The 22,620-nt window shown below is 30.9% G+C and overlaps 1 protein-coding gene across 2 annotated transcripts; it reads left to right on the plus strand.

The window, feature by feature from the left end:
- The first annotated feature begins 7,240 nt into the window (after positions 1–7,240).
- Positions 7,241–21,255, plus strand: LOC108479333 (nibrin homolog). 2 transcript variants are annotated; one of them, XM_017781870.2, is made up of 13 exons: positions 7,241–7,531; positions 7,619–7,696; positions 7,845–8,076; positions 8,166–8,254; positions 9,135–9,265; positions 11,821–11,867; positions 11,960–12,068; positions 15,648–15,734; positions 18,375–18,546; positions 19,666–20,063; positions 20,427–20,488; positions 20,612–20,714; positions 20,808–21,255. In XM_017781870.2, the coding sequence occupies exons 1-13, from the start codon at positions 7,495–7,497 to the stop codon at positions 20,868–20,870; spliced, it is 1,608 nt and encodes a 535-aa protein (XP_017637359.1). In that variant the 5' UTR covers positions 7,241–7,494; the 3' UTR covers positions 20,871–21,255. The 2 variants fall into 2 exon arrangements, with proteins under 2 accessions (XP_017637359.1, XP_017637361.1); XM_017781872.2 differs by lacking the exons at positions 20,427–20,488; positions 20,808–21,255 and having other exon boundaries at positions 20,612–20,713.
- Positions 21,256–22,620: the final 1,365 nt, after the last annotated feature.

Genomic DNA, 22,620 nt, shown 5'->3' on the forward strand with positions numbered 1-22,620 from the left:
AAATTTTGTTCAATTTGAGTGATTTTTTTAAACTTATATTTTATAAATCATTCAAATAATTTGGTTTGGATTGGTTTTAATTTTTTCTCAATCCTAATTGACATGGTTTATTATGAACCAAATATATTCAAATATTTTTTTATCTAATTTATCGCAAAATATTCGAAACGGATTTATTACGATTTAAAAAAAAAAAGTTTAAACCATAGTTGTCCATCAGGTGACACATTGAAGAACTTAACCGGATTTTAAATGCATTGTAATCCGTTATATATGAGATATTCTTATGAAAACCGGATTTTAATTGCCTTGTAATCCATTATATATGAGATTCTTATGAAAAAGGGCATACTCGTTGGGAAATGTTATGCTTGTGAAAGGCATATTTAAATCGAATGTTGAAATGAATGGAATTTAATTGTTTCTGTATATATATTTTTGAATGTGAGGTATTTAAGGTTGTGTTATGTTAATAGTATGAGTGGATTAGGTTTATTTCCTAAATTAGATAACGAATTTAGAAATGTGAATCATGTGGTGAAACACTCCATGCCTGATCTAATTGTTGGATTCAAGATGTGAGATGTCATCTTCGTTGTTGAAGCAATTATGATTTTATTTCAATATTCAATAGACAAACCATGCAAATGATTGAGTTTAGTCATGCATTTACTAAAATAAATAAATTTTACAAATTTTAAAAGTATTATTAATTCAATCTTGGATTCCAATGAAGCTTACGGAAGCTCTTATGAAAAAACTACTAATATAAGAGTTATGCTACGACATTGAAGGATGAGTGTTGTGACACTGAGGGCAACAGTCTGATGCCGCGACTTTGAATTGGGTTAAGTCGTGACCACGAAATCAAGAACTTGACATTGCGATTTCAATAAGAGAATGTAGCGACATTGAAGACGATATACTCAATGTCACGACCTCAGCAAGGGAGAGTCATGACTATAGAAACAAAGACACTGACAGGAAAATGTTGCGACCATGAAGATAGTTCCTTAAATTTTACATCATTTTTCTCAACCTGCCAAACATTAATGTCAAACGGTCTATTGTACACTTGTATTTTTTTTAATAGATTGATTTAACAAAATTATCTACAAATTACATTAATACCCTCTGTATATTGTCCTTAATGACTTTTGCATGCAAAGCAAAATGAAAGCAAATATTAACTTGCTGGTTATCTAATATTTAGCTAATATAAAGCGGTATTATGTAGTTAGATCATAATACAGGAAGACAAATTTAGTAGATGAACCTAAACATGTCCTTAGTCTAATCGAAAATGAGTAAACCGATTGAAAAACAAATATGTTGTCTATCAAGTCCACTTGGGGAGATGCTTTGTTTTGAGTATCGAAGCGGATGGCCTTAGTAGAATAGATCTTGAATCCATTTATGGATTTATTCACTTGTGACGTTCATAGTGTGACATACATTAATTAGAAGTGGATGATGTGGTAAAAACTTGAGTTCAAATAGATAAGGAACCAAAAGGTAGTGTGTTGAGTATATGATACATTTAAATTTTATAGGTTTTATTAGCACTTTTTTACTCATAATTTATGCAAATTCCGAGCACGTAGGTAGCCAATTGAGCCATTTAAATTCATATTAAGACATTAGACATAATTTGAGTGAAGTTTGTAATTTTATAGAAATTAGTATTAATTTTATATAATTTTGCTATTTTATACTACATGTTAATTTTTACTCAATGTGCTGTAGTTGGACCACTAAATTAATTCATGTGGGAGTCAATAATATCACACATGAATACAAGTTAATTTCTACTTCATGTGGACGACAAGCTCACTAATTGGGTTCATACATTCAATTCAACCCAACTTGGAAGATGGTTACTGAAAAGAATGAGGTCTGCTCTCAGTTGGGTTGTCAAAACCATCCAATAAGGAGGCCCACTTAATTACTTAACGTTACAATTAATCGAGTAATAAAGTGCTACTTTTGTTGCCAGAGCAACTACAAACAAATTCACAGTAAAAACATCATCTTACTTCATCAATCATGCAATCTTATCAACATTATAACATTAAATAACATGAGCATTTTTTCTCGGGTCTTATACGAGTATATGAATGCTTTAGAGTCAGCCCTAGATCAAATATGGACCCTTTTGTAACATTTTTAAAATTCTTGGTCAAGTATACAAAAAACAAGTCGTTCAAATATTCAATCATGTTACAAATACTTAGATGTTGAGATACACAATTGAATCCGAGCCTTAATTGAGTTTACGAAATCTCTGTTGTAGACTCGAGTATGAACAAGGACTAAATTGGTACATTTCTAAAAGTTAAAGATAATCATGTAAAATAAGGGTCACATAGCCGTGTGGACCGAATTGTAAAATTTCATCAAAAGTCATACGGCTGTGTGGCTGGACCGTGTAACGAATTGAGATCGTGCGAAACTTAAATGACCCAAATCTACAGTACTCACATGGGTGTGTGACTAGCCCATGTGACAATCGGGAACCATGTGGGTTCAATGCTTCCTAAATTCCAGTGGACACATAGTCGCGTCTTTAACCCGTGTTTGACACACTACCGTGTGGACAGGCTATGTGGTACAAAATATGTCATTATGTGCATATTTGGTCTCAAGATAAACCAGCTCAAACAATGCATATTTGGTCATTCAAACCTGCACAAAACAAAACTAAATGCAAGCCCAAACAACCAATTTAACCATTTCAACCATTCAATGCAACAATTCCCCAATTTGACATCCAACATAACAATCCAACTTATACCAATTCAACTTACTCGACTTTTTCAAATAGCTATTCAATAATATCATTTAACCAAACCATTTCATGCTCAATCATACCATTTAAAAGTCATTCAAGATGTCACCACATGTTACCAAGCAAACACATATATACATATAAGTATTAACTTTTTCAAAACCAAGCACTTAACACAATTTCAACCAAAATTATCATTCAAAGTAAACACATTCATTAAACCAAAATTATCATTCAAAGTAAACACATTCATTAACTCCTATGTATATAACAAATAACCATTCAAAATACAAATCACATTCAAGATTGACAAAAAACAAATCACCTATATACATGCCACAAAATCAAGCTTTAATCGATTAAAAGAATACCGAATCAACCACATGATAGTGTGAGCTTCTCGACGATCCGCCTGACACGTTCCCCAAGTTGGCATTACAGGGAAACAGGAAACAAGGGGGTAAGCATTACAAATGCTTAGTAAGTTCACAGGTATTAAACCAAGTAACTTACCTAAAGTTATAATTAAACACTACATGCTACTTAGCTTGGTAAAGTTTACCTATCATGGCAAATCAAATATAAAAAAAGTGAGTTAACATTTAACCTCATCATATAACATTTCAATATGAAATAAACCACATCACCTAGATTAACATTTCAATATCATTCTCAAAACTAGTTCAACATTTAACCATATGAAAATCATTCTCGTAATATTATATCATTCCATATATTACCAATTATACATCCAATTTCAATTTTAATGTTAATTACTATTTCATTTCCTTATTCGAATCTCGAATCGAATTCATTGTTTCATCACATTTCTATATCAGCCCTTTGGGCTCGTAGAACTGGTTCGTATGATTTTTCATTTGTCATTAATATCCATTGGTCACAATATGGAGACAAATCATCAATTCATAATATCAGTCCAATACAAATATCATTTATTAAAATTTCATTTTATTTCCCTATTAATCTAACTTGGACTCGAACATATATACGGATCCAACCAATCACACCAATTCGGCACCCAGTGCCTCATTGGACAATGTTGAAGTAAATAGTTTACCCCTAGCACTCATCAATGTGTTTGGCACCCAGTGTCTCATCGGCATAATCGAAGTAATTTGGCACCTAGTGCCTTATCGACACATAATCAAAATAACTCTGAATTCTTCCTATCCTATGTCATGCCAACTATATTTGATTCTGCCCGAACAGATAATAGGGTAATAATTTACTCAATTTAATTTATGCACCAATGTCTTAATGTTGTCATGTCATCAACCAATTATCAATTTTTATGCATAACATTATAACTTATCTTATCACAAAGCCAATTTTGTAATTACAACAATATATAATATTTTTAATCTTTTCAATTTAGTCCTCTATCTCGAAGATAAAAAATAATCATATCAATTTGATTCAATTCAACTAATCAATCTTAGTCTGCAATTCATTATATTCAATTTATTAGTCAATTTGTCATTTCTTTATGATTTAATCCATATTTCACCTTTTTGTACCAAATCATAAACAATCAAAATTTCAATTAAACATATTTACAATTATGATTTTAAGTACATAAAAACTTAACACAAACATACCGTATGATCTTACCTGGAAAAAACAACAAACGATCAATTCTCTAAGGACTAATCAACAGATTTGCCTTTTTTCTCGATTAATTCTAATTTGGTCCAATTCCCGATCTATACAATTATTCAATTCAATTATCAATTTCAACCCTTTTATATCACCCTATTATAAACATATATCAGGTCAATTTCATTATTTGGATGTCCCTAATTTTTTTCTTTTTATTCAATTTAGTCCATAAAACCGAAACTATCATAATTTTCATATTTAAGCCCCAATTTTCAATCCGATTTCAATTATATCCTTATACTAACCTCTAAGATCAATATTTATAGAAATTTCATGCCAAATTTGAAATATTTTCATTTTAGTCCCTGAATTTAAAACTAGCAAAATTTCTTTTACAACTTAGTCCTATTTCATTTCTAAGCTTCAAAATCTACCGTTAGCATTCAAAAACTTCAATTAACATTAATAAAAAAAGTTACTAAACTTTAACGATTTTGAAAACGGAGGAAAATTTAACTAAATTAAATTACAATGATATAAAAAATATAAAAATTACGAAAAATAGCTTCAAAAGGACTTACACGCAAGATTCAAAAGCTTGGCCGATTCACCCTTTGCCTAAAAATGGAGGAATTGGGTGGAGAAGAAAAATTGAAAGAGATGATGGCTTTCTTTCTTTTATTCATGTTTTAATAATTATTTAACTAATATTTTAACCTTATTTTTACTTTATAATTTCACTAATTTATCAAGAATTAACCGTCCCATTTATTTAAAAGGAGTTATCTACATTAATTAATTAAGCCTTTTTGCTAAGAAATATCAAAACCGATGAAGTTTTACGATTTTTACGATTTAATTATTTTTCCTTAATTAGTTATCTAAATTTTAAAATTTTTGGACTAAACTTCAATTCACTAATATAATAATTCCGTAAATATTAAATACTATAATTTACGTGCTAGTTTTATAGAAATGAAGTCTCGATACCTCCATTTCTAAAACCACTAACTTTCGGTACTAATCACTTGTACCTTGACCAACAGAGCAATTAATAATATTTATAAAATTGAAGTTCACAATAATATCATATTTAATAAAATTTACGAACTCATTTGTCAAAATTGTGGTCCCGAAATTACTGTCATTTTAACCTTATTTTTACTTTATAATTTCACTAATTTATCAAGAATTAACCGTCCCATTTATTTAAAAGGAGTTATCCACATTAATTAATTAAGCCTTTTTGCTAAGAAATATCAACAGCGATGAAGTTTTACGAATTTTACGATTTAATTATTTTTCCTTAATTAGTTATCTAAACTTTAAAATTTTTGGACTAAACTTCAATTCACTAATATAATAATTCCGTAAATATTAAATACTATAATTTACGTGCTAGTTTTATAGAAATGAAGTCTCGATACCTCCATTTCTAAAACCACTAACTTTCGGTACTAATCACTTGTACCTTGACCAACAGAGCAATTAATAATATTTATAAAATTGAAGTTCACAATAATATCATATTTAATAATATTTACGAACTCATTTGTTAGAATTGTGGTCCCGAAATTACTGTTTTCAACACCACAAAAAAACGTGTTGTTATAATTAAAAAGTCATTTTTAATTACATAGTTATCAAGTAAGTATTTTTTATTTGAAAAATATCACAACAATGAATTTAACCAAAATAAAAGTGTTACTAGTTGAACCTGAATTTGAAATCTAAAAGTATAATGACTAAATTCCTAATTTTTAAAAAGTACAGAGACTTGTGACATATTTTAACCATTTTATAATACTATTAATTAGTTCAACTATTTACCATTTAAAATAGTTATTTGCTATAAAAAGGAAGCCATTTTGATTGGATGGGACTGAATGAAGAAATACTAAGTCATCCTATACCGAATCTAGAACTTTGGTTCTTCCTGAATTTGTCTTTGCTATATAATGCATATAAGGTTAAACCATGGATCATACCAATAAAATTACTTCTTTTCAATTTTAATGGAAATAGGAACATTAATAAAATATTATTGAAAATAAAAAAGGACTCCTTATAGCACCAAACGAAAAACAAATTATTGGATTAGAGAATCGAAATCAAGAAGAAAAGAACCCATAGGTGAAGGGGTCTTGTATCGATGCACAAAACAAGGAAATTTTAAATCCGTTCTCTCAAACCAAGAAAAAGATGTTGAAGAAGATTATGATAAATCGGACAAAAAACGTAGAAAGAAAAAGCAATACAAGAGCAACACGAAGGAGCTTGATTTCTTCCTAAAAAGGTATTTATGCTTTTCAATTGAGATGAGATGATTCTTTAAATCAAAGAATAATCAATAATATCAAAGTATATTGCCTCCTGCTTAGACCGATAAATCCAAACGAAATTGTTATATCCTCTATTCAACGGGAGAGATGAATCGGATATTTTGATGATTCGTAAGGATTTAACTCTTAGAGAATTAATGAAAAAGGATTAAGATAGGAGTCGGGTGGACTTGGTAAAAATATAGGCTCAAAAAATAGACTTAGATAAAAAATAAGACCGTTTTCTAAACAGGTCGCTTCTCAGATAAGATTTTGTGGCTCGAGCTAGGACCGAATTTGTGTAAATTCTTTTTCACCCTTATTTTGTTATTGTTTGTTGTCATTTTGGTATTATATTGTTATATTTTATTATTATTGTTTGGATATTATATGTTTATTTTATAAAAACTTTAATATTTATTTTAATGTATCTGAGGTATTTGATGTAATTATATTTTTTAAATTTATTTTTATATAAAAATTAATATTAATTAATTTTTAATACAATCCAGCGAAGCCCAACGAGACTCAATTTAATATTTTTATTTGAGCCGAACTTGGCAGCCCGGCCATGATCAGTTGTAGTCGGGGGTCCAGCTTTGAGCTCGATGATATATGTTTCTTTTTCCTTAATCGGTCAAAGCCAGAAACACCGTAGCAACTAATCGCAAAGTTTTTTGTGTTTGGAGTTTGCAGAGAAAACTTGGTTTAAACTTCAAATTAACTTTGGTTTAATAGAATCCAGTAGGTAGTAATTTGTAAAGAATGGTTTGGGCTTTGCTTCCCGTCGATCCCTCCTCAGGCAAGTAAAGCTTAATTGAAGTGTTACCATTGCTTCATTTTTGTATTGGATTATTCTCACAACCGAAACCCTAATCCATTTGTGCAGCTGAACAAGAAGAAGAAGAAGAAGAAGAAGATAAGTACTATATTTTCAAGAATGGAACGTATTCTGTGGGCCGAAAAGGTGATCTAATTTGCTTTTTTTCCTTTTGTTTCTTTGTGAGGAAATTGCTAAATGCTAATTATTGTTGATAATTGCTATTGGGATTCTCTCTCTCTCTCTCTCTCTCTCTCTCTCTCTCATTTTGTGTGTGTGTTTTGATTTGTTGAAGGGTGTGATATCATCATTCACAAAGACAAGGGAGTGTCCAGAATCCATGCTCATATAATGGTTGATGAAATGACTCAATCATGTCAAGTTCGAATCAGAGATTTGTCAAAGTACGGGACATTCATTAACAAGAATCTTAGTTCTAACAAGAAAGTTCATCATTTTCCTAATAAACAGACCTCATTAGAAGATGGGGACCTCCTTTCTTTTGGAACAGGAAATGCAACCTTTCGGTACTGCCAATTCAATAATTTCCCTATTTCAATGAATTCAGTGATTTCGTATCAATTCTCTAAATTCTCTGCCCGTTGTATCTATTTAGATTCTCTTATGTGCCGCTTGTACTCTATATCTGCTGTGCTGAGGCCTCCCAGATGAATCATCATCTTCAGGACAAAGTTTCATCCATTGGTTAGTTAAAATCCATCATTTGGCTTCAATCTTCACAAAGATTTTTTCCTATAATTTCAACTTTAAAACTTATCTTTTATTCTTTTTTTTTCCTTTTAAATTATTTTATCCACATTCAGAAAATTTTAATGTTGCCTCTACGTCTAGAATTAAGAAAGGGAAACCAAAACTGATAATTAAATTTGATGGATTGAAACTTGGAGTCCTTTTGTTCTACCCTCAAATATTTTGCTTATCATGCTTCTAACATCTGGGTGTTAGGAAATGTTGTCGTTATTTCCTTGTTTAGCATGAGCGATAAATTGAACAATTAGAAAAAACTATGATCCACTTCTCTCAAAACTAGGTGCGTTGAAGTTGAAATTAATTGTGGATTTTGCAAGTCATTGGGGAGAAACACGTATTGGAAGGAAGAATTGGCCAAAAGAATAGGATTCTGTTCATGTGATTTCATTGTAAAGACTTCACTATTTGAGTCTTAGAGTTCAACAACTTAGGCTACTTGGTATCTAACATTTTATTGTCAATAATTTTGGCTTGACCAAATAAGGGGTGTACTGACTTTACTTGGATGGCTGTTGCATTGCTAGGATGCTGAAAAAAGAAATTGTTCACTAGGAAATACGGTAGAATGGTGAAAATCTTAGAATCATAATCTTCAATTCTTTACCTTTTGTATGTAGATTTTTTTTTTTTAATAAATAGGAGGTTAAAGGCGCTTCAGTGCACTTGAACCCACATCCTCTTGCACTGACAACTATGCCAATGCCAATTAGTATGTAGAATATAATATTGATTTTGTATTAAGCTCAGCTTGCTTTTTGATGAGAGAAAAGTTCTTATTATATATTTGGCTGACTATCATTACCATGTCATGAAGGTGCTCGTCTTACTCATGTTTACAGTGAGGATTGTACACATGTGATTGTTGATCAACATGTGCCCCTGAAAAGGGATCTACTTGATGCAATTGTGGCTAAGAAACCGCTCTTACGTACTAGTTGGCTTGAGGTACAGATAGTCAAATACCCTATCTTATCTCCTTTAATTGTAATGATGATTTTAAGTTGTTCAACCAAAATTAATAATTATGTAGGCATGTAATTTTGATTGGATGAGAATGCTTAATATCAAAATGCCATATTTATTTTATGAATCTCTTTGTTTGAAATATTCAAGAATTGTGCTTATTTTTCTTCTTGGTCTTGTCTATGGGGTTGCTATTAGCTGACTATAAGATTTCCACACTCCAAATGTTAGGGATCTTAGTCCTACCTGATGTTTACTGAATTAATGATAAAAGTTCGAGATCTTTATTTGAATTCAAGATGCCAAACCTAATTGGAGAGCTTAGTTCTTTGATCGCACAAAGGTTTAGGAATGAAGTATTTTGTTCCTTACTGTGTAACATATATCTTCAAGTTTCATGGAAGCTAGAGTTTGCTCCTAAACTCAGTATTTCAATGAAAGGCAAGACTATATACTCTCAATTTGGTAAAAGAGGAGATTATTTCCAAACATCCCAGACATAATTAGAAAAGACTACACAATTAATATTCAGTAAAGAGAGAACTAAAGGAAAGAATTTGTATGCTGACCTTTAGTCTCAAATTAGTACAGTTTCCACCCACGCTTCGCGTTGGGTTAATTATTTATTTCTTGACTAAATTATAGTGTAAAAATTTAAAGGTTACAATTTGCTCAAAGTTTTTGTACTCTTCGCATATTTGAAATTTAGTGTCCATACTTTTATTTTTAGGAATTTAGTCTCTCTACTTTTCAAATTTAAAAATTTAGGTCTATTTGTCAACACTGTTAGAATTCTATTATGTTGGTATGACATTTTGAAAAAAGTAAAATAAACTTGGTATCCACCTAACAAAAAAATAACATTGTAACAGACTTGAATATAATAAAGAATTTTAACGGTGCTAACAATTCTTAAAAATTCGCATCATCATTTTAATTAGAATAAAGTATTTAGACTAACCAATGGCATTATAAAAGTTGAGGTATCAAATTATGTCAAAATTAAAGTATATTGATTAAATCTTAAATTTGAGTGAAATATAGGGATCAAATTGAACTTTAACCATTCTTATAATCTAAAAAGTAGAGGGATTAGAATTGAACTTTACCCATAATGTTTTCATATCAAAAAGTGGAAGGAAACAAATGGACCGGTGTCCATTGTGGAAGGCCTTAGGGCCTTCCTTTTATTTGTAGTTGTATAAATCATCATTTTACATTTTGCTACCAGTCAACCAGCAAGGTAAAATTCCTTGAGGTGTTATATCTGTATTTTCCCAATACTCCTTTGGTTATAGAAGTGTATCTAACAACTTAAATAATCAGAGTGTTTAGTGAGGATTTCTCTACCTCTTCCTGGACATTTTTAATATGTTTGGCTAGCATTTTCTGCCTTGAAATGGTGCCTTTTTTATGTTTGGATTACAAACGGAGATGGAGATATGGATCTAAGAATTGAAGCAACTTATTTGAGCAATGTTTGTAAATTGTATTATATTTTCCTGTCTTGAATAGACAAGGTTAACTTATCTAAGTAATGCTTGTAAATTGTTCTATATTTTTTGTTCAAGGAAAAGAAAAAGTGAATTAATCTACAATGAACTCAACTATGAAAAGTTTTTAATGTAATAGAAAAAATTATCATAATACATTAGATTATTAGCTTATTATCCTTGTTGAGTCCACCAACATTCATTGTCTGTACTTGTTCTTCAAAAATTACCAGTTTTAAAGGCAGACATTTAAGGTTAAAATACTGAGAATATACTAAAAGTTTTCTGAACTCAAATGGCTTTTTTTTTTTTTTTTCCAAAAAGTGGTACATGAAGACGTAAGTTTTCAGTTGTTTGAATCACTAAGGCATGCTGAAAATGCAAAAAGTGAGAGAAATTAGATTTGCTATGTTAATCTACATTGAATTCAATTATGCAAAATTGTTAGTTTAATAGAAAAAAATTATCATTATAAATTAGATTATTAGCATATTATCTTTGTTGAGTGGCTCTGACATTCATTGTCTGTACTTGTTCTTCAAAATGGTCACTTTGTAAAAACAGAAATGTAGGGCTAAAGTACTGAAATGGAAAATAGTAAACATCCTCTGAACTCAAATGGCTTGCTTCTTTTTTTTTTTTTTTTTTTTTCCCTTTTATTCATTCTAAAAAAATGATGGTACATGAAGAGGTAAGTTTCCAGTTACTTGAATGACCAAGATATGCTGGAAAATGCAAAAATTGAAAGAAATTATAAAGGCTTAAGGCTTTGTTAGCTAGGAATTAAGTAAAGGTAAGTGTTTAACTTCCCAAGATGATACATTAAGATGATAGTTTTCTCAATCAATTATTATCAAACAATGTGGAATCTACTATTTGCTACCATATCTAGTACAAGTAGATTTGTTGTGGAATTGCCTTGCTATTTTTACACATTTAAGAATATTTTTGTTGATCAAATTAATACAACTTTTTCTTTGATCCAATTCAAACTGTTGATGTTTACTTATTATCTCATTGTACTTACTACTGTACTTTTTTTAGCTTGTAGCTGAGAGAAGTATCCAGACTAAGTTTCCTGATTGCTGTTCGTAAGTGTTATTTCAATGTTACATCTTTTGGGTTATTTTTACACATGAAGTTTTTCCACTGTAAAGGTACTAATTTATGTTTTTGCTCTCAGCCATGTTCCAACAATTATGGTGGATGGAGCATTTGTTGAAGTTTCAGACCCAAAAATGCGTGAAAACTGTTTGGGAGGATACACCTTTCTCTTAGAATCTACACATGTGGTAATATTTTCATACTCGTAATTGCTCTGAAGGTTTTATTTTCTTGTGTCCAGAGTCCACCATAAAAGGGGAGGGAAAGAAGAAAGTTGATGCCATTTATATAATCATCTTTTGCTTTGGTGGTTTTGCTTTTTGTTCACTGATTCTCACATCCACATGTTAATATTGGGTGGTTACAAGTGGAAAAGTATTTAATTTTTTGGGTATCCATTTTATATATGGCTTGCTGGACACATTGCTAAATTAGCTTATAGCAAAATTGAGGATGTGACATACATGGACATCGTATAAACAATTAAAGAAAAATTCCACCAAATCCACAGAAAGTATATGTTTAACACACCTGTATCATTTGTTTTTTCATTTTTGAATTGGTTTCTTGCTTATGATTTTTTTCATAAACTGAAAAGAAACTATATTTATCAACAAAGAATGGAACAGATTTATAGTAAATAGCCTAGCTAATTAGGGAAACAACCTAAATACATAATTAATAAAATCTCTCCAAATTATTTTCCATTTCTCCTAAAACTTTGCTGCTACTTTCGCCTAAAATCTGCTCTAAATCAAATCCTTGATTACAAGGAACAGATTAGGGAATTAAATCCTTGCATTTGAAGATTTATTTTTGCAGTTTTCCTAGACTTCTCTTCAAGCTGATGAATAGGTATTCTTTGTATGCAACTAGGATAAAATAGTCTGGAAAACTGAGTTACTTGACCTTTTGATAAGAACATCAACAAGTTTCTATGTGTGGACACATAAGGTGTGCATATCAATCCATTGTCTAATTTCTCTTCGATAAACTATCTATCGACTTCAACATGCTTTGTCTGGTAATGTTTTACTAGGTTATGAGTTTTGCTAATTGCAGATTTGTTGTCACAATAAGCTCATTGGGTCATTGCACTTAATCTTGAAATCTTCAATAATGATCTTCAACCAAAGTATTTCAGACAGGCCTTAAGCCATTACCTGAAATTCAACCTCTACACTTGATTGACCTACACTGTGTTTTTTTTATAAAAAAAACTTTTCCATGTCACAAGATTGCCTTGGAGGAAGGTGTAGTATCTTGACACTAATCTTTAGCAGTTATTGATCCGGCATAATCAACATTAGTGTATGCCTCAAGCTTCCTTCATTTCCAATTCATTTAGTAAGAACAAAATACGGTTTATTGGAATGTGGGAGCTAAAAGCAGTACCTAATTTCACACAGTTGGATGTTACACTAGAGGTGGAGTCAATTTGGGATAAAAGACATCTAAGATGCTGAATTTCATTAGAAGAAAAGCTCTCAACAGGAAGTTGTCTCCTTAACAGTATTTGTGGTTTCTGACAAATTTGCTTGAGGCCTTGTTGACTTACCTTGTTTCCCCCATGTCCACTAGTGGGTCAACCATGCATCTTCCAACAAGTTTCTTAGGTGTCGTGGTTTTTCACAATAGTCATAATGCTGGTGATTTTTTTTAGAATTACCAACCTTTTGTTGCTCTTGACTAGTGATCATCTAGCCTTCTCATCCAGTGCTATATAGAGCATAACACCTCTTGTGCTTTCTTCTTGCTGGACATAGGAACATGCTTGCTCAAGAGAGGGAAATGGGGTTTTTCTAAGGACCTAAACCCTGATATGATCATACTCATTGTTTAACCTGACCAGAAAATCATAATCTCACTCCTTTCCTACTAGCTTTTGAGACTTTACCGCATCTCTAGTACACCCTGCTTGGAAATCTTGATAATAATCTAGCTTCTGCCATAAACCACCTAGTTCAGAAAAATACTGAGAAATTGTCATCTCACCTTGATTAGTAATGTGAACCTTATTTTGGATTTCAAAAATTTGAATGTCGTTCCCAACATGCGAGTAGGTGAGGGAAGTTGCATTCCATATTTTTGCTATATTGTCAAGTAGCAGGTATGTTCCGGAAATGTGGGGTTGTATGGAATTAATGAGCCATGCCATAACACAAGAGTTTTTTGAGTCGTATTGATTAAAAGTAGGATTATTCGATGCTGGTTTTCTTGTATCACCAGTGATGTAACCCCGCAATCCTCTAACTTTCATGAATAACAAACATGACCTCAACCATGCAAGATAGTTATTCTCATTGAGTTTTGCGGGACTAATTTGTAATGATGGGTTGTTGAAACTAGTTGCTATGATGTTTTTATCATCCACCATTTAAAAAAAAGGAGCAAGGAAAAGACCAAATAACAAAAAAAAAGGATATTCCTTTGAAAAAAAAATATGATAATAGCCAAAAACAAATTCCAAAATTCTATTACCCAAATAGTGGCTTAATACTAGGATATCTAACCAACCCCAATTGACCTCAAGAACAGAGGAGGACCGAGAATATGCATCAAGCTTGATGGCAAGGATGGAAAGAAGGAACTTTGGCAGAGTGGTATTATGCGCTGACATGTGAGGAAGAGTTTACAAGCTGACGGAGGTGCATAAGACTCATGTGCGGGTCTGTTAGTCATCGGAATTCGGGGTTTCAATGGCGATGGGTTCCAACTCCTTTGGTGGGAGCAGTGAGAAAAAATGGTGGGCCTAAAGGGGTAAGTACTAAAAATTTTAATCCTAGGTTTTGGGATTTTGAAAATTTTTGAGAGAAATTCTTCTTAAATCTAGAAATTTAGTTCTGATACCTTGTTAAAATCAGAGGAGGCAACGAGATTTGAAGAATTTTCACTCTTTATTGACAAAGAGAAAAAATACATAGGTATTTATGTACACAAAATGGGAAGAAAAAGGATATTAAATTCCTAGAAATCAGCTATGTACACTAATTTTTAGCTGTCAATTAGTCAACATAGGCCAACAAAGTTTTCAAGACTTGACTAAACAAGTTCTTTTTTGGTAGAGGAAAAAAAACAAAGGTGATCAATTGGCAATGAAGGCCACAAAGCTTCACAAAATATATGACAATGAAGGTCAAAACTAAGAATTCTGGAAAAGAATCCTATAACTCTGATACCATGTTGTAAACTAAAAAGAGGCTTGTATATTCAATGGCTAAAGACTATTAAATATTTATAGTACACAACCTACGTTAATTAGCAAAACAAACTAAATACATGATCAATAAAATCTCTCCAAAAATCTGCTTTTTCTTCTAAAAATCTGCGACTAATTTCTCCTAAGATATGCTCTAAATCTAATACCTAATACAAGGGAAAAAATCAGTGAATTAAATCCTTGCATTGAAGTATTTTCACAGTTTTCCAACAACTTTCATTGTCATTGGACGCCTCTTAAATATTTATCTAAATCATTGTTTTATTGCTGTAAAAGCTCATGCATACAGTTGGGTCCGTAAGCACTAGATTTTTATGGAGTGACCATGTTTTGCATTCATCTTGATTTCCAAATTTGAGACGCATGCTGTTACCTGTGTATCCTTTTTATCCTAAGTTAGCTTTTACCGTTTAATCTTTGGATTAATATAATTTGTGAAAGAAAAGTTTCTAAAAACTTTTATGTGTGTTCCTAAGACTAGTTGGTATCTAGGAACATTGAATTGAAATGCATGCTACAGATTTTAATGTTCTTTTGTCTGATGTAGTACAAGTTTGGGGATAGATTGCAGTCTCTGCTGGAAGTGAGTGGCTCGAGGGTTAACTATGTTGAAGAAATTTGTTCAAGTAGTCAGGTATCTTTCATTTTTCATGTTTTCTTATTCATTGTTTTCTTTTACAACAAACTATCAACTGTCTCGGCGTTGCAGAATATGTCATCTCTGAAGAAGTTACATAAAATCATTGTTGTGACATAAATATTCTTTATGGCTTGTTTTATTGTAATTGATATATATTTTTTTCTCGTTGTACTAGTTCATAGAAAACATTATTCAAGTGTTGTTTGTTCATTTGTGTTGTATTTTAAAACAGAATATCAATACTGTGATAACACCTAGAATTAAAGAGCTTAAGCATTGGTCACCTTTGGCTGAATTTTTGTTCTTTTAAGCATGTCAGCATGAGTCCCATAGGACCTCCAACAAAGGTTTGGGAGGTAACTTAGATTTGATCATTTGAACTAGATCTTTTGGTTGAATTTGAACAGGGTGTCTCAATAAGTTTTGGGGCTTCTTAAGTTCTTTTTGAAGTGTTGATATTTGCATTTCAACCAGGAGTAGTTATAAAATTTTGTTATTTGTACAAATAGCATCTAGTGTTACTGAAACTACTGTAGTTCTATGTAATTAGCAGTTGTTTATGTTTGGATGAATCTGCTGTAACAATGTTGAACAATGGAGTCATGCTAGTTGAGAGATTAATTTTTCTAGGAATTTCTTTTATATTTTATTGGTTTAATCATCGTATAGATGAGATATTTTAGAATGGTTAGGTTAAAATAGTTTTAGGGTTAAATTTGGTATTGGCATTTTATTAAGGTTTTGGGTTTAGCCATAAGTATCTTCTTATTTTAGTTTTAATTAGGTTTTAGATGATGAATAGTTGAGATTTTGAGATATCAATTATTGAGATGCTCACGCTCTTAATGATTCTTGTTGGGTTTTCTCCTTTCTTCTATTTCTCCCTTTATTTCCTCACTTCCTCTGTAATTGTTTCTGCCTATTTGTGATTATCATATAAACTTATTTTCTAATCTCTTTCACCTACTTGTTCTTTATTTGTACAAATAGCATGTAGTATTGCTGAAACTACTGTAGTTCTATGTAATTAGCAGTTGTTTATGTTTGGATGAATCTGCTGTAACAATGTTGAACAATGGAGTCATGCTAGTTGAGAGATTAATTTTTCTAGGAATTTCTTTTATATTTTATTGGTTTAATCATCGTATAGATGAGATATTTTAGAATGGTTAGGTTAAAATAGTTTTAGGGTTAATTTTGGTATTGGCATTTTATTAAGGTTTTGGGTTTAGCCATAAGTATCTTCTTATTTTAGTTTTAATTAGGTTTTAGATGATGAATAGTTGAGATTTTGAGATATCAATTATTGAGATGCTCACGCTCTTAATGATTCTTGTTGGGTTTTCTCCTTTCTTCTATTTCTCCCTTTATTTCCTCACTTCCTCTGTAATTGTTTCTGCCTATTTGTGATTATCATATAAACTTATTTTCTATCTCTTTCACCTACTTGTTCTTTATTTGTACAAATAGCATGTAGTGTTACTGAAACTACTGTAGTTCTATGTAATTAGCAGTTGTTTATGTTTGGATGAGTCTGCTGTAACAATGTTGAACAATGGAGTCATGCTAGTTGAGAGATTAATTTTTCTAGGAATTTCTTTTATATTTTATTGGTTTAATCATCGTATAGATGAGATATTTTAGAATGGTTAGGTTAAAATAGTTTTAGGGTTAAATTTGGTATTGGCATTTTATTAAGGTTTTGGGTTTAGCCATAAATATCTTCTTATTTTAGTTTTAATTAGGTTTTAGATGATGAATAGTTGAGATTTTGAGATATCAATTATTGAGATGCTCACGCTCTTAATGATTCTTGTTGGGTTTTCTCCTTTCTTCAATTTCTCCCTTTATTTCCTCACTTCCTCTGTAATTGTTTCTGCCTATTTGTGATTATCATATAAACTTATTTTCTATCTCTTTCACCTACTTGTTCTGCATGAAGTATGTTATGTTCCCTTATTTATTGGATCGAGAACATCGCAAGAATGGTCTTGGTATTTTGCCCTAGGTTACTAAAAGTATTATTTTTAAGGTCTCAAACCGTTTTCACTACACACTAATAAGATGGCAAACCTCGTGAATGTGAACGAATGAATTGTTCCTACCACAGTTTTGTCTTCTATGCCTCTTAACCAGCTGCCTATTTGTTAATTTCCTGAAAGGTAAGCTACAAGTTGGATGGCTTAGGTAGTTTAGTGGGATATTTTCTTTGGTGAGAGTGCTCTGACCATTAAACCTCTCATGCAGAATTAAATTACAGTTGATTCTTTTCTCTAAGAATGTATCATACCCAAAAACAATAAAATGAATAGGAAGGAGTTTTAGGACAGGAAAACTAGTGCTTATAGCGTTCAGTTGATGTTGCAAGAATGTTGGTTAACATGAATTACAGAACGCAAGCATGTGTAGTAGCAAGTTTCCTATGTTATGAGGAAGCGACATTAATAATAGGGAGGCCAGTGCTTGAATTTATTTGATGGATGCTAATCTAAATCTGCCAATAGAATGTTACCCAGTAATTGACATTAAATATTATTTCTGTTTTTACTGTTGATTTATTGGTTAAGCTTCAAGTGATAACCCTGCAAATTTGTCATCTGCATGTGGGCTTGCTATTGAACATTTTTCTTCTAGGCCTTTGGGTGTGGAGAAAATACTTGTCTTACATATGTCATCCCTGGAAGATCAGTGGACAAGTTTGATCACTTGGATAAACTCGGTTTATCATATAGAGTGGATGAGATGGCATTAATACGTGCTATTTTATGTGGAAAATTGGATCAGTCTATATTGATATCATCATCAGGTATGAATTCATGTTATATCCAGATAATTGCACGTCGATTCTTTGTCTGTAAAAAGTGTTCTATTTTTTAAATTGAATGACAACTTCAAAAATGAACTGAAGAAAAAGAAGAAAATTTAAAAAAAAAAAAAAGAAAGAAAGAAGAAGAAACAAAATCAGGGATAGAAAATTAGAGGGGGAGGGGGAGGGGGAGGGGGAGGGGAGGAAAGGAGAGAGAGAGAGAGAGGATACGGTGGAATGGGGGAGGGTACCTCATGCTAGGCACATCACATCGATCTGACCTTTTATCTACTGCCAGTGCTCCTTCTCTCTCTCTCTCTCTCTGTTCACTTACTCTCCTTCATTCTCCCCAATTTCTCTCTTAAGATTTTTTTTCCCTGAAAGATCTTTTGGAAAAAACCTTAATTCAAAGTTTTAAACAATTTAGAGAAAATAAACTAAAAAGAGAAACATCATGACATTTTTAGGGATGTTGCTTGTTTTGCATGTTATTTATTTAGCTAACGGAGTTAATAAGGCACACAATCTGCATAAACATAAAGAAAGAAATAATAATAAAGTGCAAATTTGACAATTTCACTATACTTTTGGTACAAAATAAAATATGATATATTTGGATGGGAAAATTTCAAATCAATGATAAAGATAAATTATAAATATTAACAGATGTAAATACTATTAAAATCCATGTAAGGATACTATTATTTGGAGGATGGAAAGGAGAGTTTAGATATGGATTTTGGATTAACATGCATAAAATTTTGGATTACCATGACTTTTTGAAGTTTGCTTTAGGATAAACTCTTCTCTTCCCCCACCCCCTCCCCTTCTTAAGTGAAGGTTCTTTAGCTGTAAAAGTTTGTAAATGGTGCCTAGTGATACTGTTTTTTTCTCTGTAGTATTTGTATTATATTAGTTTTGCAGTATGACTAACTGCAATTTGTATGCATATAGATGATTTCATTCCCAAAATTTTGACTGGATTCAATGGAATCATTTTTTAACTTTTTATTTTTGAATTGATTCCTCTTATTTATTCTGTTCTTATATTTCGTGGAAGTAGCATTTACTTCTAATTTATGAGTATTAAGGTTAGGCTAATGAGTTATCTCTTTGCAGTACCTGTTTCTTCTTCTTGCTCCACAGACGAAACTGTAGTAGCAGATTCCGATGAGGAAATTGAAATGGCTACATCAGTTAATGTGAATGCTACTACATGTAAAGAAGGGGCCCAGAATTATGTGAGCAGAGATGGAATTTCCATGGAAGCACCTAGCTATGTGAGCAAAGCGGAAGTGTCTACATATCTGGATGCTATTAGATTGAAGGATGACCAAGTGACCTCTAAAGATGATAATTGTTGTTTGACAGCAAGAAGAGACAAGGCTGACGAGTCTGAATATGGAAGTTCTAATATTGTTTATAGCCAAGTTTTAATAGTCAGAGATGTAAATATAACTTCCAAAAATAGCTTTAAAGAAGACAACGGTGTTATAAATTACAAGCGCTTTCGCAAGGTAACAGTCTTCATGGATGCATGCATTAGGTTTTATTCTGTAATCATGTCATCATGATTTTATGTTGCTAATTCTCCTTGGTTTTCTGTTGAGACATAGAAACACTGCCTTCTTTTTATGGTTGGGACTGGATCTGACTCTGGAAAATCATGCTTCTTTTTCCTTTTCCTTTTTGTTACTGATTTCTCAAGTCATCAATTTGTGCGACATGTAATTTGTCTGCTAGGAATTCCCTGCCAAGTAAATATAAGTTGGAAAACTAGAGTTCATGTTGACTTCTACTTGCATCATGTATATGGTTGGAATATTATTAACTGTTCGAATCTTTATTATTGTTTGTCTTATATTCGTGAACCTATATAGGCAAGCATTCAGTCTGGAAATAGCTTCAACAATCTTGTTCCATTTTCAAAGTATCCTTACAAGTAAAAGATCCTAGATCAAAGCTCTATTTGGATTCCACATTATATTTGATTGTTTGGATTGGATATTATTGTAACTTATTTCGTATCTGTGTGCATGGTTGTATCTCCTTTTCTGGATCCTAGAGATTATGAATTTGGAAGTGGGGACTTGGCCGAATCTGTTAAGGAGGAGAAAAAGAGAAAAAAAATGGATGCCATTGCAGATGACATGTTTAACAGTGAAAAGGTTTTTGTTTTGTTTAATTTGTCCCTGGATTTGATTTGGTGATATATATATATACACCTAGTAAGTAGCTTACCCTCTAATTTAACAATGTAGGGGGGGAGACAGCGTGGTTTATCAGGTTCTCTTCGTCGTGGACTTCTTCATACACGTGGTTGACAAAGGTGAAGTATTTAGTGCAGTGCATTGTTTCCTTTTGTAACATTTGTATACGCACCTTTGGTAGAGAGACGCTTGACATGAGTTAAAAGAGTTGGCATCATTGCACAATGGACTTACCGTAGAACGTACATTTAAGTTAGTCCCGGATAGGATAATTGCATTATAAAATCTTCCTTTCTGCATCTTTTCTGGTTGCTGCTATAGAGGGCTGACTCAGATATGCATTAGTAAAATAAATATGCATTTCTGAATTTTCCTATTTTGACGCCAACTTAGAATGCTTTACTGGTTTGATTCTTTTTATTTCTTCTGGGAAATCTTTTACGTTTCAATGTAAATATATGTATATTATACATTTTATATTATATAAATTCAATATAAATGCTTTATTCTTTTGGCTTTTCAATATATATATTTGAGGGGAGAAAGCGAGCCAATTATACATGTTCTAGTTTGTTTCTTGAATTTGTCCAAAAATATTTAGTTGGTACTTGAAATTTTTTTGTGGACCTAGTTGATACTTCCTCCCTAAAACCGTTAGTTTGTATTAACATGATATTAATAACCAATCCGCCAGAGATGTGGCAACATCTTAGTATGTCACGGCAGACATAAATTAAAAATTTTAAAAATATTTTAAAATATATGAATTAATAAAATATATATTTTTACATCAAGAATGAGTTTGGACATATGTTTAACAACTATTTGTCTATATTCATTCTAGATATATATTCATTCTAGATGTATTTGTTAATAAATTTATATATTTTAACTTTTTTTATAAAAATTCAAATTATTGTTATTTTGAAATTAAAATATATGAAATTTTAAATATATAAAGTAATAAAAGAATATAAAAAGTTTTTGCATCAAGAATGGACTTAAACTTATGGATGACTAGGTTTTAAATGTATCTAGACAACCAATTGTCTATGGTCATGTGCTTTTTAGTTATTTTATATATTTATACTTTTTTATAAATTTATAAATTTTAGTCCTTTTATATGCTTATATATTTTTATAATTTTATTAATTTATATATTATAAAATTTTAATAATTTTCACTGTTATAGTCTTTTATACGTTTTTAACTGTATATATATATATATATATATATTTATTTTTGTAAATTTATATAGGTTTTTAAAATAATAATAACTTAAAACTGATATTTTATAAAAAATAAAAAATTTAAACTTATTAAAATACATCTAGAATGAATTTAGATAAATAAGTATTACATTTCAAACTTAAAATTTTTTTTTCAAGTGAAAATGTGGCACAATCTCAAAATGTTACATTATTAAGTTTTACATTTTCTTAAGTTAAAAATTAAAATTATATTAACACAAAATAAAATAAATATGACAAATATATATATACATATAAACGAATTATTTACACGTTATAACATTTCAAACATAAAACAAATAACACCAAAGCAAGTGTCTGTTTTTTCTTCTTTTGTAGGTGGGTCTACTAGCTAGCTAGCTTTATTTTGTATGTATTTTTATGGTAGTTGATATTTTTCTGCATTATGTCAAATTTTTTATGTTGTATGTCAACTTATATTATTTTATTTTTAAGACATCAAATTTAAAAATATTTAAATAATTTATCATGTTGACTCAATTTTGGGAAAAATCATTTTATAAATTATTTTTAATTTAATTAATTAATTAATTTTATTTTCGTAGATAATATTGTAATATCAAATGTTTAATTATATTAGAAGGTTCAACTA

Source organism: Gossypium arboreum, chromosome 12 (assembly GCF_025698485.1).
Source record: "Gossypium arboreum isolate Shixiya-1 chromosome 12, ASM2569848v2, whole genome shotgun sequence".
In the NCBI taxonomy this organism is placed as follows: domain Eukaryota; kingdom Viridiplantae; phylum Streptophyta; class Magnoliopsida; order Malvales; family Malvaceae; genus Gossypium; species Gossypium arboreum.